At 44.1% G+C, this 13612-nt stretch overlaps 1 protein-coding gene across 1 annotated transcript in view; it reads right to left on the bottom strand.

Annotated features, from left to right (window-relative positions):
* LOC136619963 (protein SSUH2 homolog) overlaps positions 1-13612 on the bottom strand; it is a 56088-nt gene that overhangs the window by 35316 nt on the left and 7160 nt on the right. Inside the window, exons 4-5 of the mRNA XM_066594685.1 lie at positions 4028-4157; positions 3823-3883 (exon numbers count right to left, since the gene is read on the bottom strand). Of these exons, the coding sequence (XP_066450782.1) occupies positions 3823-3883; positions 4028-4157 (191 nt within the window). The remainder of the gene's footprint in view (positions 1-3822; positions 3884-4027; positions 4158-13612) is intronic.

The raw sequence follows: 13612 nt of genomic DNA, 5'->3' as shown, positions 1-13612 counted from the left end.
GCGACGGGTACGCTAGTATATATATATAAATATATATATATAAATATATATAAATATATATATATATATATATATATGAATAGATAAAGGGTTAATGCTTGATCTTTGTAAAGCTCTGTTCCCCCTTGTCCCCCCACCCCTTCAGAGTTTACTGAGATTGAAGCGGATTCTTGACTTTGCAGAGGAATGCGTGCTGTGCTGTGAGGCACAGCCCCTCCTTATAGATAAGATAACCGGCAGAAAGGCGTAGTGTGTGAGACTGACTCTGTGAATCTTGCATCTGATTACGTGATTTGAATAGAAACCTGTAATGAATCCAGTGAATTATACTGTCTTAAAAATAGGAAAGATAGGAAATTTAAGATATATTCTTGCTGTTTTTTGTGTAAATATCAGTTCTGTAATTGGCTGGACGTGTGTATAACTGCTAAATGCTGTTAGTATTGTACTCTGTCTCTGAGAATGTTCTGCAGGAGAAATGTCTCTAGTCAGCCTTTCTGTGGAGGCTTAATATTAATATGAGAGAGACTTGAACACATGGATGGATGAGAGTTAATGACCAGTGTTCAGGCTATGATGAATGTAAAATGTGTGATGCAGATATTGACTGGGGATAAAAGTTTTTTCCCCCCTTTGCATAAGTCTTTACTTGTGTGGGATGTGAATTTTAAGATTGCAACTTTTAAATGAAAGCATGAAGAAACATGCAAATGGCCACAATCGAAGGGGTGGAGCTAGATGATGTAAAAGTACGTAATGGGTCATCCCTCTCATGTCCACAAAGGAGGGAGTGAGAATCTTGGGCAGTCAGGAAAAGTTTTTTTTTTGGTCTCAAATTTGGTGAGACATTGCAGGCAGGTTTAGATTAATTATGAATTTGCTTAAAGGATATCACATTTCCAATGTGGATAGATGTTTGTAGGATATTCTGCGTTTTTGTAATTCATGTCTGTTATTGGCACTGACATCTTACAAGCCTTATATGTATCCATCAAATTCTCACCGGATGGATCAGCACAGGTTGAGAGCTCAGGTGCCAGTTCACAATAGTTTTTGCAAACTAACTGCTCTTTTGGTGGAGCTGGCTCATGTGTTTGTCCTGACAGCTGTTGCAGAAACTCAGCTTTCCGCAGGTCCTGACAAATGGTGGGCCACCTCCAAGACAGACATAGGGAAATTGAATGTACCCCCTATAATGGTAAATCTGAAGCCAGCATACACACCCCTTGGTCAAACAGTATCCCCTTAGTTTCCCACAAGAAGATGCAATTGGGGAACAAGTGGGAGACTTGGTTCTGGTGGAGGCTTTGCGCAAGATACGTTCTCCAGCAAACACCCCTTTTTCCAGTAAAGAAAAGACGCTGAAAGGTCAGCCAGACACCTACCGCATGTAGGTGCTGTGTGCTGATGATTTGGAAGCCTGCAAACAGAGCACAATTTCACAGTTAATATTTCTTGCAGAAAATGGCTGTAAAGCCTCTAAAGACAAACTCCAATTCTGCGAAACAAAGGTTGTTTTCCTGGGTCATTGCTTAGCCCAAGGAACTAGACATCTGACAGAGGGATGAAAGGCTGCTGTCCAGGCCATACCTGTACCTACATCTGTTGCCAGACTCCGCACCTTTCTGGGCCTTGTTTCATACTACCGCTCATGGATCCACTCTTGTTTCCCCTCTTATGCAAACATTCTATGACTGTCTTTCAATCATTCCTTTTTCTCACCCCTGAAGCTCCATTCTCAGCCCTCCAGCCTTGGGTATGCTCAACTACACTTTACCCTTTACTTTTTTCTGTACTGAAGTTTCTGGCCATGCAACGGCAGTATTGACACAAAAGCACGGAGGACAACCATGGCCACTTGGATACTACTCCATGAGGCTGGATCCAGTGGCTCGAGGACCTCCCTCATGTGTTTGTGCGGTGGCAGCAGTACAGGCAATGGTTGAAAAATCTTTTGAGTTGGTATTGGACTACCCCATAATGGTCCTCACCCCTCATGACATCCAGAGCATACTCACGCAAGTGCAACCCAAGCACTTATCTCTGGCCTGTCAGATCCGACTACAATGTGCTCTTTTCATGCCCCCCCTAATATTTCTTTTCAATGTTGTACTACCTTGAACCCGGCTACTCTTTTTCTAATTGAGTATCCTCGTTCAAATGGGGGAGGGGGAGGCATAGGTGATCTAGGTATTGCAGATCAGCTATTTTTAAAATTTTTTGCAAAAAGATCATGATCTATTTGAAATAGAATATAAGCATGATTGTCTAGCATTGATGCAACAAGAAAATTCAGGTTTTAAAAACAGTTACTGGAACCCCTGTTGACAATGCATATTTTGAGCTTTTTGTAGATGGTACCAGGGTGAGGATGGATGACTCCACACCGGATATGCAGTGGTCACACAACAAGATGTCCTAAGAGCAGAAGCTCTGCCTTCGCATGTCTCAGAACAAAGAAGCGGAACTGAAGGCCCTTACTGAGGCGTGTAGAGCGGCAGAAGGTAAGACGGCAAACATTTACACTGATTCCCGGTATGCATTTGGCATAGGTCATGATTACGGTCCAATATGGAAGGCCAGACAGTTTCTTACCTCAGCAGGACAGCCAATTAAGAATGGTGCAGCTGTGCAGAGTCTCATGGAGGCCCTACTCTTACCTGAAAAAGTAGCAGTTCTCAAGGTAAAAGCTTATACCAAAGCCAACACTGGAGAAGCAAGAGGCAATGCCCTAGCAGACTTTACAGCAAAGGCAGTGGCCCTCAAGCACTACAGTTGGGAGACATGAACATATATATAGTGAAAGCCCTCACTGACTGGACACTAATTCTCCAACTTCCTGGTGTCGTACAAACACGAGATTTGGCAGGAGCATTGTGTAGGTTGCAAATGGGAAAAGTAAAGGGTTCACCACTTGATTATTCAATGCCAAGTGCAAAAGTATTGGCACCCATGTGTAATGTACCTAATCTAATTCTTTGACTTCCCGGTGTCATACAAACACGAAATTTGGAAGGAGCATTGTTTAGGTCCTAAATAGGAAAAGTAAAGGGGTCGCAACTCGATTATTCAATGCAAATTGCAAAAGTAAGTGCATCCCATGTAATGTATTTTCCCAGTGTTGTACAAACATGAAATTTGGCATGACCATTCTTTAGATCCTAAATGGGAAAAGTAAAGGGGTCACAATTTGCTTATTGAATGATAAGTGCAAAAGTATTGGCACCCCTATGTAATGTACCTAATCTAATTCTCTAACTTCCTGATGTCATACAAACATGAAATTTGGCACAAGCATTCTTTAGGCCCTAAATATGAAAAGTAAAGGGGTTGCAACTCGATTATTCAATGCTAATTGTAAAAGTTAGTGCACCCCTATATAATGTAACTTCCTGGTGTTGTACAAGTGTGAAATTTGGCACACGCATTCTTTAGGTCCTAAATAGGATAAGTAAAGGGGTCACATATCAATTATTCAATGCTAATTGTAAAGTAAGTGCACCCCTATGTAATGTAACTTCCCAGTGTCCTACAAGTGTGAGGTTTGGAACGAGCATTCTTTAGGTTCTAAGTAAGAAGAGTGGGAGGTTTAGCACATTCTGCAGAGGGACAGAAGCCATATTCTATCACATGACCCCTTGCAGCCAACCAGCAGATGTGAAAATGATGCAGTTTAGAAATCCTTAGTTGTCCAGTACATCACGTGATCCTTTTCAGAGCTTCTGACTTGCTGAGAGGTATCATGTGATACACCATGTGCTTTATTTCTGCCCCCTTCTTTGCACTTTTGGGGTACTGATGCTTATTAACAGCATCGCTTACCATTATACGGGACAGCCATCCATTTACATGTCCTGTTCTCTGTGAATGTTTCCAGACAATACTAGATATCAGACAGAAAAGATGGGTTAAACAACAATTAAAACCTGAATCAACCCAATGCACAGGGCGCACACCCGTTGCGCAAGGTGCTCACCCAATGCACAGGGCGCACACCCGTTGCACAGGGCGCACACCCAACCCTCACCCGAAAAGCGTTGAAAAGATGGAAATTCTGAAGGAGCATCTCCTGCACGGGTCTGCTGCTATAGAAGTGTTTCTTCTTGGCATATTCCAGTAATGCTTGTCTCGCGGCATCTTCTGAGATGGGTGATGTGCTGTGGAAAAAAGCAAATGCTGAAATGTAGCAATGGCAGAAAATTTTGTGCAGTACGGGCGCGTCCTTGGTTTATGACCACACATGTCCCCAATATAATTATATCTGGGGTCTTTTGTGGGGACTCAAAATTAGTAGATGGAAAATGTATATATTTTAGGCCTTATTTATTAAAACTGTCTGTTGCCCCTAGCAACCAACCAGAGCTCAGCGTTCATTTTTGAAGCAACTGTGGTAAAATGAAAGCAGTACTCTTTCAGAGGCAACAAGGACTGTTTTAATAAACGAGGCCTAAGGACTCCTTCACACTGGCGATCAGAATTTTGCTCATGAGATGTCTGAGCGTCAGCGATGCTTTTTCTTGCAAAAACGGCGCTGCTGCTTGTGATTTTCTCTTGCGTTTTTGTCGCATGTTTTTATCACGATAGACAATAGGAGTTTCTAATGGAGTTTAAAAATGCATTGCATTACATGCAAATCGCAAGTTTGTGCTTTGCGATGCGATAAAAAGGAGGCTCCATAGGAAAACATGGGAGATTTTTTTTTAAAAATGCAAAAACGCAAAAAGATAGGACATGCCGTAATTTTTAATTATTGCCACATCGCATGAGTGAAAATATCGCAAATGGGAAGGAAACCATTGAAAATTATTGTTTTTCATAATTCTGCATTTTCAATCATTCTCGCATTGCATGATTTATTGCAAGTGTGAAGGCTTCCTAAGGCTGGGTTCACACAGTCCGGATTTGCCGTGGAAATTCTCTGCGGAATTTTGGTGTGGCAAGTCCGCCTGTAGCCTCTGATCCTGGGATTTGCCAGCCATGTGGACAAGGTTTGTCAAAAATCTCATCCACACAGGACGGGCAATTCGTCGTGGCAAAGCCAACACTGTGGCATATTCCCCGACCACAGCATGTCTTTTTTTTTTTCCGTTGCGTCCACGCTCTCCTCTATGGGAGCACCAGCCGCAATGGAAAAGCATGTGGCCAAGCCGCACCAAAACCCGCAGTTAAGTGCCACGGGTTTTGAAGCTATGCTTTCCCAGCGAAAATCTCACGGTTTTTCGCTGCGGCAAACCGTGAGATTTCCGGTGGGATTCCGCCCTGTGGAAACCAAGCCTAAGGGGGAAATTTACTAAGTCCAGCATTTCCATTGCCGGCCCAGTATAGCTTCCCCTGATGTGCCGTGCGCTTAATACATAAAGAGATGCAGGTCCGTTCATGCATATAGCACATGCCAGGCTGCTCCATGTGCTTGCAAAAAAATGGGTACACTAGGTCTGACCTGGCATACATTTCTTGTATAATTTGTGCTAGTTTTCGTTGTAAATCTCTTAATCTCTCTCTGTAATGTACCTAATCTAATTCTCTAACTTCCCGGTGTCATGCAAACGTGAAATTTGGCATGACCATTCTTAAGGTCCTAAATAGGATAGGTAAGGTCCTAAATAGGAAAGTAAAGGGGTCACAACTCAATTATTCAATGCTAATTGCGAGAGTAAGTGCACCCCTATGTAATGTAACTTCCCCGTGCCGTACAAGCATTAAATTTGGCACGAGCATTCTTTAGGTCCTAAATAGGATAAGTAAGGTCCTAAGTAGGAAAAGGATAGGGGTCACAACTCAATTATTCAATGATAATTGCAAAAGTAAGTGCACCCCTATGTGATGTACCTAAAGTAATTCTCTAACTTTCCAGTGTCGTGCAAACAAGTAATTTTGCACAAGCATTATTTACGTTCTAAATAGGAAAAGGAAAGGGGTCACAACTCAACTATTCAATGCTAATTGCAAAAGTGAGTGCACCCCTATGTAATGTAACTTCCCAATGCTGTACAAGCATGAAATTTGGTACAAGCATTCTTGAGGTCTTAAATAGGAAAAGTAAAGTGGTCACAATTTGACTATTCAATGCCAATTGCAAAAGTAAGTGCACCCCTGTGTAATATACCTAATCTAATTCTCTAACTTCTCGGTACACAAACATGAAATTTGACATGAGCATTCTTTAGGTTCTGAATAGGAAACTAAAGGGATCACAACTCGATTATTAAATTGCTAATTGCAAAAGTAAGTGTACCCTATGTAATGTAACTTCCCAATTTCGTACAAGCGTAAAATTTGGCACAAGCATTTTTAGGTCCTAAATAGGAAAAGTAAAGGGGTCACAACTCAATTATTCAATGCTAAGTTCAAAAGTATTGGCACCCCTGTGTAATGTACCTATTCTAATTTTTCTAAGTTGCTGGTGTCGTTCAAATTTGAAATTTGGCATCACCATTTTATAGTTGCTAAATAAGAAAAGTAAAGGGGTTGCAACTTGATTTTTCAATGCTAAGTGCAAAAGTAAGTTACCCGCTATGTTATGCAACTTCCCGCGACCGCACAAACATGAAATTTGGCACGAACATTCTTTAGGTCGTAAACTGGAAAAGTAAAAGGGTCGCAACTTATTCAATTCTAATTGCAAAAGTAAGCAACCCCCTATGTTATGTACCTAATCTAATTCTCTAACTTCCCGGTGTCGTGCAAATGTGAAGTTTGGCAAAACAATTGCTTAGGTCCTAAATAGGAAAAGTAAGGCACTCACAACTTGATTATTTAATTCTAAGTGCGAAAGTAAGTGACCCCGTTTGTAACTAATAACACACATCTGAACCGCACAAACATGAAATTTGCCACAAACATTCTTTACGTCCTAATAGGAAATGTATAGGGGTTACAACTTCAATATTCAATTGTGAGGCTTTGTTTCACGATATATGCTTCCATCTGGGGCATAGAAGCTCGTTAACGGACGCACAAATCTAACGTTTGTGCACCCGATCAGAAAGCATGGGGCCTGGCACATATACGCCGAAGCCCCAAACCATCCCCTTTCCCTCCCCCTTGCGGCTCACCTTTTCTCCCCTCCCCACCATCTGATTGCAATAGAAGGGGGCGGGGTGGGGGCATATTTAAGCGCCACCCTGTCCCGCCTCCTCCCATTGCAGGCTGTAGACAAGGGGAGGGGGTAAATGCTTAGCTCTGCCTTCGTCCCCTGCCTGCAGCCAACTCCAGTAGCTGGAACTAGAGAGATAGTGTTCTTCCTTCTAGAGAAGAGCTAATTAGCATACATGTTTTGCAGAGAGCATTGCCAGGTGTATACGACTTCCTACATCAGCTGCATTCACTGAGAAAGTAGGTAGAAATAACTTCTTAAATATTAAGTATTAAATATTTTAAAAGAACATGTGCCCTAGGCACTATACACATGAGGACATACAACAAATAGTGTTATTCCCTGGATATTTCCAACCCATATTGCAGCGTCTGAGGAGCGGGCCTCCAGCCTAGGAGACAGCAGCGTAGAGGCTCTACCATCTCCCACCCTGAGGGCCCGTCCAAGTAGCCGAGGGCAGGCCGTCAAAAGGGTAACCCACTATGCAGTTTACCTTGGTGATCGGTTTTCATGGGTGACACCACCGTTTCTTCCTCTGCGGTGAAACCGGATAATGAAATAACTGGCCCACACTCAGAGCAGGTTTAAATAGCAAAGCCGGGATGGGTAAGTAGTGCTCCTTTACTTGTGAAACTTATTTACAGTCCAAGCACAATGCAGTTTTTTTGCTAGCAGGACAATTGGTGTAGAAATCACAAAGTGGTGCAACAGGGAGGAAATCACGGGTTCACCGAGGAATCTACAGTCCCAGTTATCTATAGGGCTCCGTGCCCAGCACAAACATCTCTTCTACTCTCCAGCTCTCTACCGGTCTGCACTCATGTTCGGCATACACTCCACACTGCGATGGCGGTTCACTCTCTCTCTGTTCCTCAGTGGGTTAATACACCACTGGCATCTACTGGTTGCAATGGGCCCAGGGATGGCTGGGGATGCATCTCAGCCTCCTCCATTGTGGCCCACACAGAATGGAAGGTGTCTGTGTGGGTTCCTTGACAGGCTAATACTCAGGCCTCGCATACATATATCGCACACTCACATGACAAACAACAAGATACATTTCTCAGCCATTCTCACATACCAGACAGTTAACTCATTAAGTGCTGCAGAGGTGCAATACACATCATATTCATACAATGTGAAAGACACTGACAACATGAAGCACGAGGTAAATGCACTCAAACACTATAGAGTGGCCCTGTTATTCTGGGCCACTACAATATCGCATCAGCAAAAATCTGTGGCGAGAGAGGGTACTCTATTCAGGTAGAGAAAAGAGGCGCTGTAGTGTGACTTTGGGCACAAAAACCCAAGTAGATAGGTATCACAACGTCAATACAGTATACCCTGTGAATGTACTCAACGCGTTTCAACTGTAGCACGTCTCATCAGGGGTCTATGTTCAGAGAAAAGAGGGTATTTGGTGTATATTGAACACTTTATTATATGATCTTTATAGGAGGTACGTGTGTATTTGTTTCTGAATGTTTTAAAGAGTTTGCACTATCCCTGTCATTCTGAAAACCATTCGCATATGATGAACTTCTTAGGGTATATAGCGGACCAAGTGATCCCTCAAATCCTGGGAGATGTGGAATGTGATGGGGAATGTGACGCTTTGTCCACTACGCCTTTTGCTTGCAGATGGCCTTGATCCCTGTCTGGCAGTTCAGTAGACAGATTTACAATGGCCCCCTCCAGTTATGGAGGAAAGTAAAGCCCTTATGCTATCTGTCACTTGCTAAATAAATCACTGCCTGTAATCACTAGTTAGCGATCTATTTGCCAATTAGGCTCCTATAACAGGAAGGGAGATGATAACCTTCAATAGCTTGTCGCCATTTAAACAATGTGCTCCAACATCTTAGCAGCACATCTCTCCCATCCATCCTTTTATAGTAACTTCCTATAGTGCAATCACTAGCATCAGGTAGCAGTAGAGTGAATACAGCACACCCTATCTACACTCCGAACTACAAAGATCAGTTAACAAGTCTCTGCCTTTTTTAACTGCTTTTAACAGCAGCACCAATCGCCTATCTCAGTGTCTTCGGTGTAACTGGCAGCTCTGGTAGGTATAGCATTGGACTAAGGTTAAAGGGGTTTTCTAGGGAAATACTATTGATGACCTATCATCAGGATAGGTCATCAATAGTTGATCAGTTGCAGCCTCCGCTCCAACCTCTGTTATTGCAGTGTGCCCACTCAGCTGATGGGTTGGGGTCCCGAGTGGCGGACCCTCAGCCAATCAACTATTGATGACCTATCCCGATGAAAGTATTTCCCTTGAAAAACCACCTTTAAATGGCAGTAATCCCGCCCATTTGGGTCATGTCTTATAATGCCAGTGACCAGAAACCAGTCACATGACACAGTCATCGGGTCATGTGACTCCTCCTTATTGTTGTCCAGGCAACAGAAATGCAAACACATTCTCTCATTGCATAGCTGGTAACTTCATCAGCAATCTTGTCAATGATGGTGCAATTTGACAGCGTGTTGATATATTTCTCATGATGTCATCAGTTAATTAGAACTCAAGGATAAGCATCACAGAGCCCCTGGATTTAATATATTAAATGGTACCACACATATACATATAGTATAGTACAGTGCAAACTCTTTAAAACATTCAGAAACAAATACACTACTACCTCCTAAAAAGATCATATAATAAAGTGTTCAATATACACCAAATACCCTCTTTTCTCTGAGCATATGCAGCGTCCGAGGAGCGAGCCCACAGCTGAGGAAATGGCAGGGTAGATAAGAATTATGTCACAGTGACTCAACCATCTCCTCCCCTAGTGGTAGCTCGGGACCCGTCCAAGTTACTGCTATGGGAGGTCACAGGGAAAAGCAACTGGAAGTTACCTTGAGTCTCGTGTCACTCATGAAGCCACCGTTCCGTCCTCTGCAGTGAAGCTGGTTGGTGTAATAAAATAGTCCACAAACACGGAAACTTTCTGTCACGTCCGTGCAGCATACGAGCACCTCGCCGCTCAGCACGGACGCAGGGTGATGTTAACAACTACAGTAGCTGATAGACTATTGCACTGATGCACATTGTGCACCACAACTGAAATACGCAACCCAGATGTATGGCCCGTGCGACACCAGAGTACAACACTCAGCACGGCGACAGGGACGTACACACAGTAGGAAATAGCCGCACACCACGATATGCTGAGCGGTAGCACCACTCCAGAGAGAAAATGACACATCTTACTGAAACGATCAACCACTGTCCAGATAACTGCGTTTCCCTCGGAGAAAGGAAAGTCTGTGATAAAATCCATGTACAGATTAGTCCAAGGTCTCCCCGGCACCGGTACAGGCAACAACTTCCCGGCAGGGAGATGCTGAGGTGATTTGGCTCTAGCACACACTTCGCATGCTGACACAAAACAAAAAACATAATGTCTTAAACACGACCACCAAAAAGCTCGACTTATTAACTTACACGTATTATTGATGCCAGCATGACCCGCCAGAACAGAGCTATGCATCTCCGAAAGTACTTGAAGCCTCAAATGTAGCGGAACAAAAAGTTTGTCTTCAGGCAAGCTAGCCGGTGCCAAATCTTTTGCCTTATGGATCTGCTCCTCAAGATCCACGGACATCACGGACACCACCACCCCCTCCGACAGAATGGGTGCAGGGGGTTCTCAGGAAACCACCAGAACAAAACTTCTAGAGAGAGCATCAGCCCTGATATTACGACTGCCAGGTCGGTATTTGACCACAAAATCAAACCGAGCAAAAAACAACAACCACCTAGGGTTAAAGGGGTTGTCCCGCGCCGAAACGGGTTTTTTTTTTTTTCAACCCCCCCCCCCCCCCCCATTCGGCGCGAGACAACCCTGATGCAGGGGTTAAAAAAGAACCCCGCACAGCGCTTACCTGAATCCCCGCGCTCCGGTGACTTCTTACTTACCTGCTGAAGATGGCCGCCGGGATCTTCTCCCTCGGTGGACCGCAGGGCTTCTGTGCGGTCCATTGCCGATTCCAGCCTCCTGATTGGCTGGAATCGGCACGTGACGGGGCGGAGCTACACGGAGCCGGCATCCAGCACGAGCGGCCCCATTGAGAAAAGGAGAAGACCCGGACTGCGCAAGCGCGTCTAATTTGGCCATTAGACGCCGAAAATTAGACGGCTCCATGGAAACGAGGACGCTAGCAACGGAGCAGGTAAGTGAAAAACTTCTTATAACTTCTGTATGGCTCATAATTAATGCACAATGTACATTACAAAGTGCATTAATATGGCCATACAGAAGTGTATAGACCCACTTGCTGCCGCGGGACAACCCCTTTAAGTCTTTTCGCTGATTCTAAATAAATTAAATTTTTGTGATCGGTGATGAAACAACCCAATCTTAAGACAAACATCTGACACAAAAAATTTTAAGCACTCCTGGGACAGTGGGGCAGAATCAATGGGTGACACAGTTATTGGGTAGTTCAAGGGTCTAATATCATGTCTTAGACGTTTAGCCACCTCAAAATAAATTAATTTGAGTTCGTCTCCACTGTCCAAAAAAATTGTCACTGGACAACTATGCCCAGCACTAAGAACCTCTGCGGGAAGGACCAACCTGGAGGATGATATCCAGGTGATTTGTGAGCCCAAAGGGAACCTCCCCTTAACCTACAGGCCAGCTAGTTTCCCGACTTAGACCCCCAAAAAGGACAAACCTGTATGAAGTGTCCTTTATGGCTGCAGAAAAAACAGCGACCTCTGCCCCCCTGCTTCTCTTTTTTTCCCCTGTTCCACTAGATAAAAAGCCTACTTGCATGGGTTCATCAAGCTCCATGAGTTCTACGGACGAGGCAAAGGATAGCTTACTTGCCCGCTCTCTCAACAGTCGACCAATCCATATGGCTAGGGACATGGCCTCAACAAGAGTTTTAGGTGCGGGATGTGAAACCATTAGATCTTTTATCTTGTCACAAAGCAAAATTCACTCCGCAATGCAGGATCATTCCACTGTACATCATTAGACCAACGGCGAAACTCTGTGCAAAAGTCTTCAATAGGTGATTTTCCCTGATGTAGGCCTCTAATCTTACCCTGCGCCAGGGATACCCTATTGTGGTCATCGTAGATCAGGCCCAAAGCCGAAAAAAAAGAATCCACTGACGACAAAGCATCAGAGGTGGGAGGCAATGAAAACGCCCAAAGCCTGGGGATCTCCCTGCAACCTGGAGATTACTAGCCCTATCCTCTGAGACTCATCACCAGAAGAAACAGGGCACAGTTTAAATTATAATTTGCAGGATTCTTTGAATGCAAAAAACTCCTGCCTTTTACCAGTAAAACGATCTGGCAGATCTAGCGTAGGTTCTTTAACTCACCCCATACAACCTAAGCGTTGTTGCTTAACTTCAGCAACCTCAATAGCCAGAGCCTGCAAGAAAAAACAAAAAACCCACCGAGTAAACGTCTGGCTGCTTATTATGTCATGTCCATGCAGCATACGAGCACCTCGCTCAGCATGGACGCAGGGAGATGTTAACAACTATAGTAGCTGATAGACTATTGCACTGAATAACAGTGCGCAGCACAACTGAAGTACGTAACCCAGATGTACGGCCCGTGTGATACCAGAATACAACACAGCACGGCGACAGCGAACGTACTCACGATAGGAAATAGCTGCACACCCAGACATTAACCTTCAGTGCTGCAGAGGTGCAATACACATAGCAAATGCACACTACAATTAAGACACTGACAAGACAAATACACAAGACAGACATATATCATTATGAAGGGGCCCTACTAACTCTGGGCCACTACACATAGACCCCTGATGAGAGTTGGTACAGTTGAAACGCATTGGGTCGAATCTCAGGGTATATTCATGGTGTGATACCTATCTACAGGGCTTTTTGTGCCCAAAATCGCGCTACAGTGCCTGTTTTCTCCACCTGGATAGAGTACCCCCTCTCACCTCAGATGTTTGCTGATGCGATACGGGTTGGAAATATCTAGGGGATAACACTATTTGTTGTATGTCCATATGGGTATAGTGCCTAGGGCACAGGTTCTTTTAAAATATTTAAATAAAAGTTATATTTTATTTTTATATTTCTACCTACTTTCTCAGTGAATCTAGAAAACCTTACTGAGTGATTCTTCCTACATCAGCTGGCGGTCTCCACAAGGAAGTCCATTACCCCTGATATATATTTACATATATCCCTAACTCCAATCAACTACAGAGCATTAGGATATATTCAGATGTAGCAGCCATGTTGTGGTTCTTGCCATGTGGCCAAGAAATAAACCCATGCTAGCCTCAATGACTTGTGGTAAGGCTGCGTTATTCTCTCCTGCGTGGCAAAAACCACAGCATTAGAGATGAGCGAACACGTTCGGCTCCGCCCCTTTTTCGCCCGAACACCGAACTTTGCGAACACTTCAGTGTTCGGGCGAAAAAGTTCGGGGGCCGCCGTGGCAGCGCGGGGGGGTGCGGCGGGGAGTGGGGGGGAGAGGGAGAGAGAGAGGGC

This window comes from Eleutherodactylus coqui, chromosome 3 (genome assembly GCF_035609145.1).
Source record: "Eleutherodactylus coqui strain aEleCoq1 chromosome 3, aEleCoq1.hap1, whole genome shotgun sequence".
Classification (NCBI taxonomy): Eukaryota; Metazoa; Chordata; class Amphibia; order Anura; family Eleutherodactylidae; genus Eleutherodactylus; species Eleutherodactylus coqui.
This window is presented reverse-complemented; position numbering and strand designations above follow the sequence as displayed.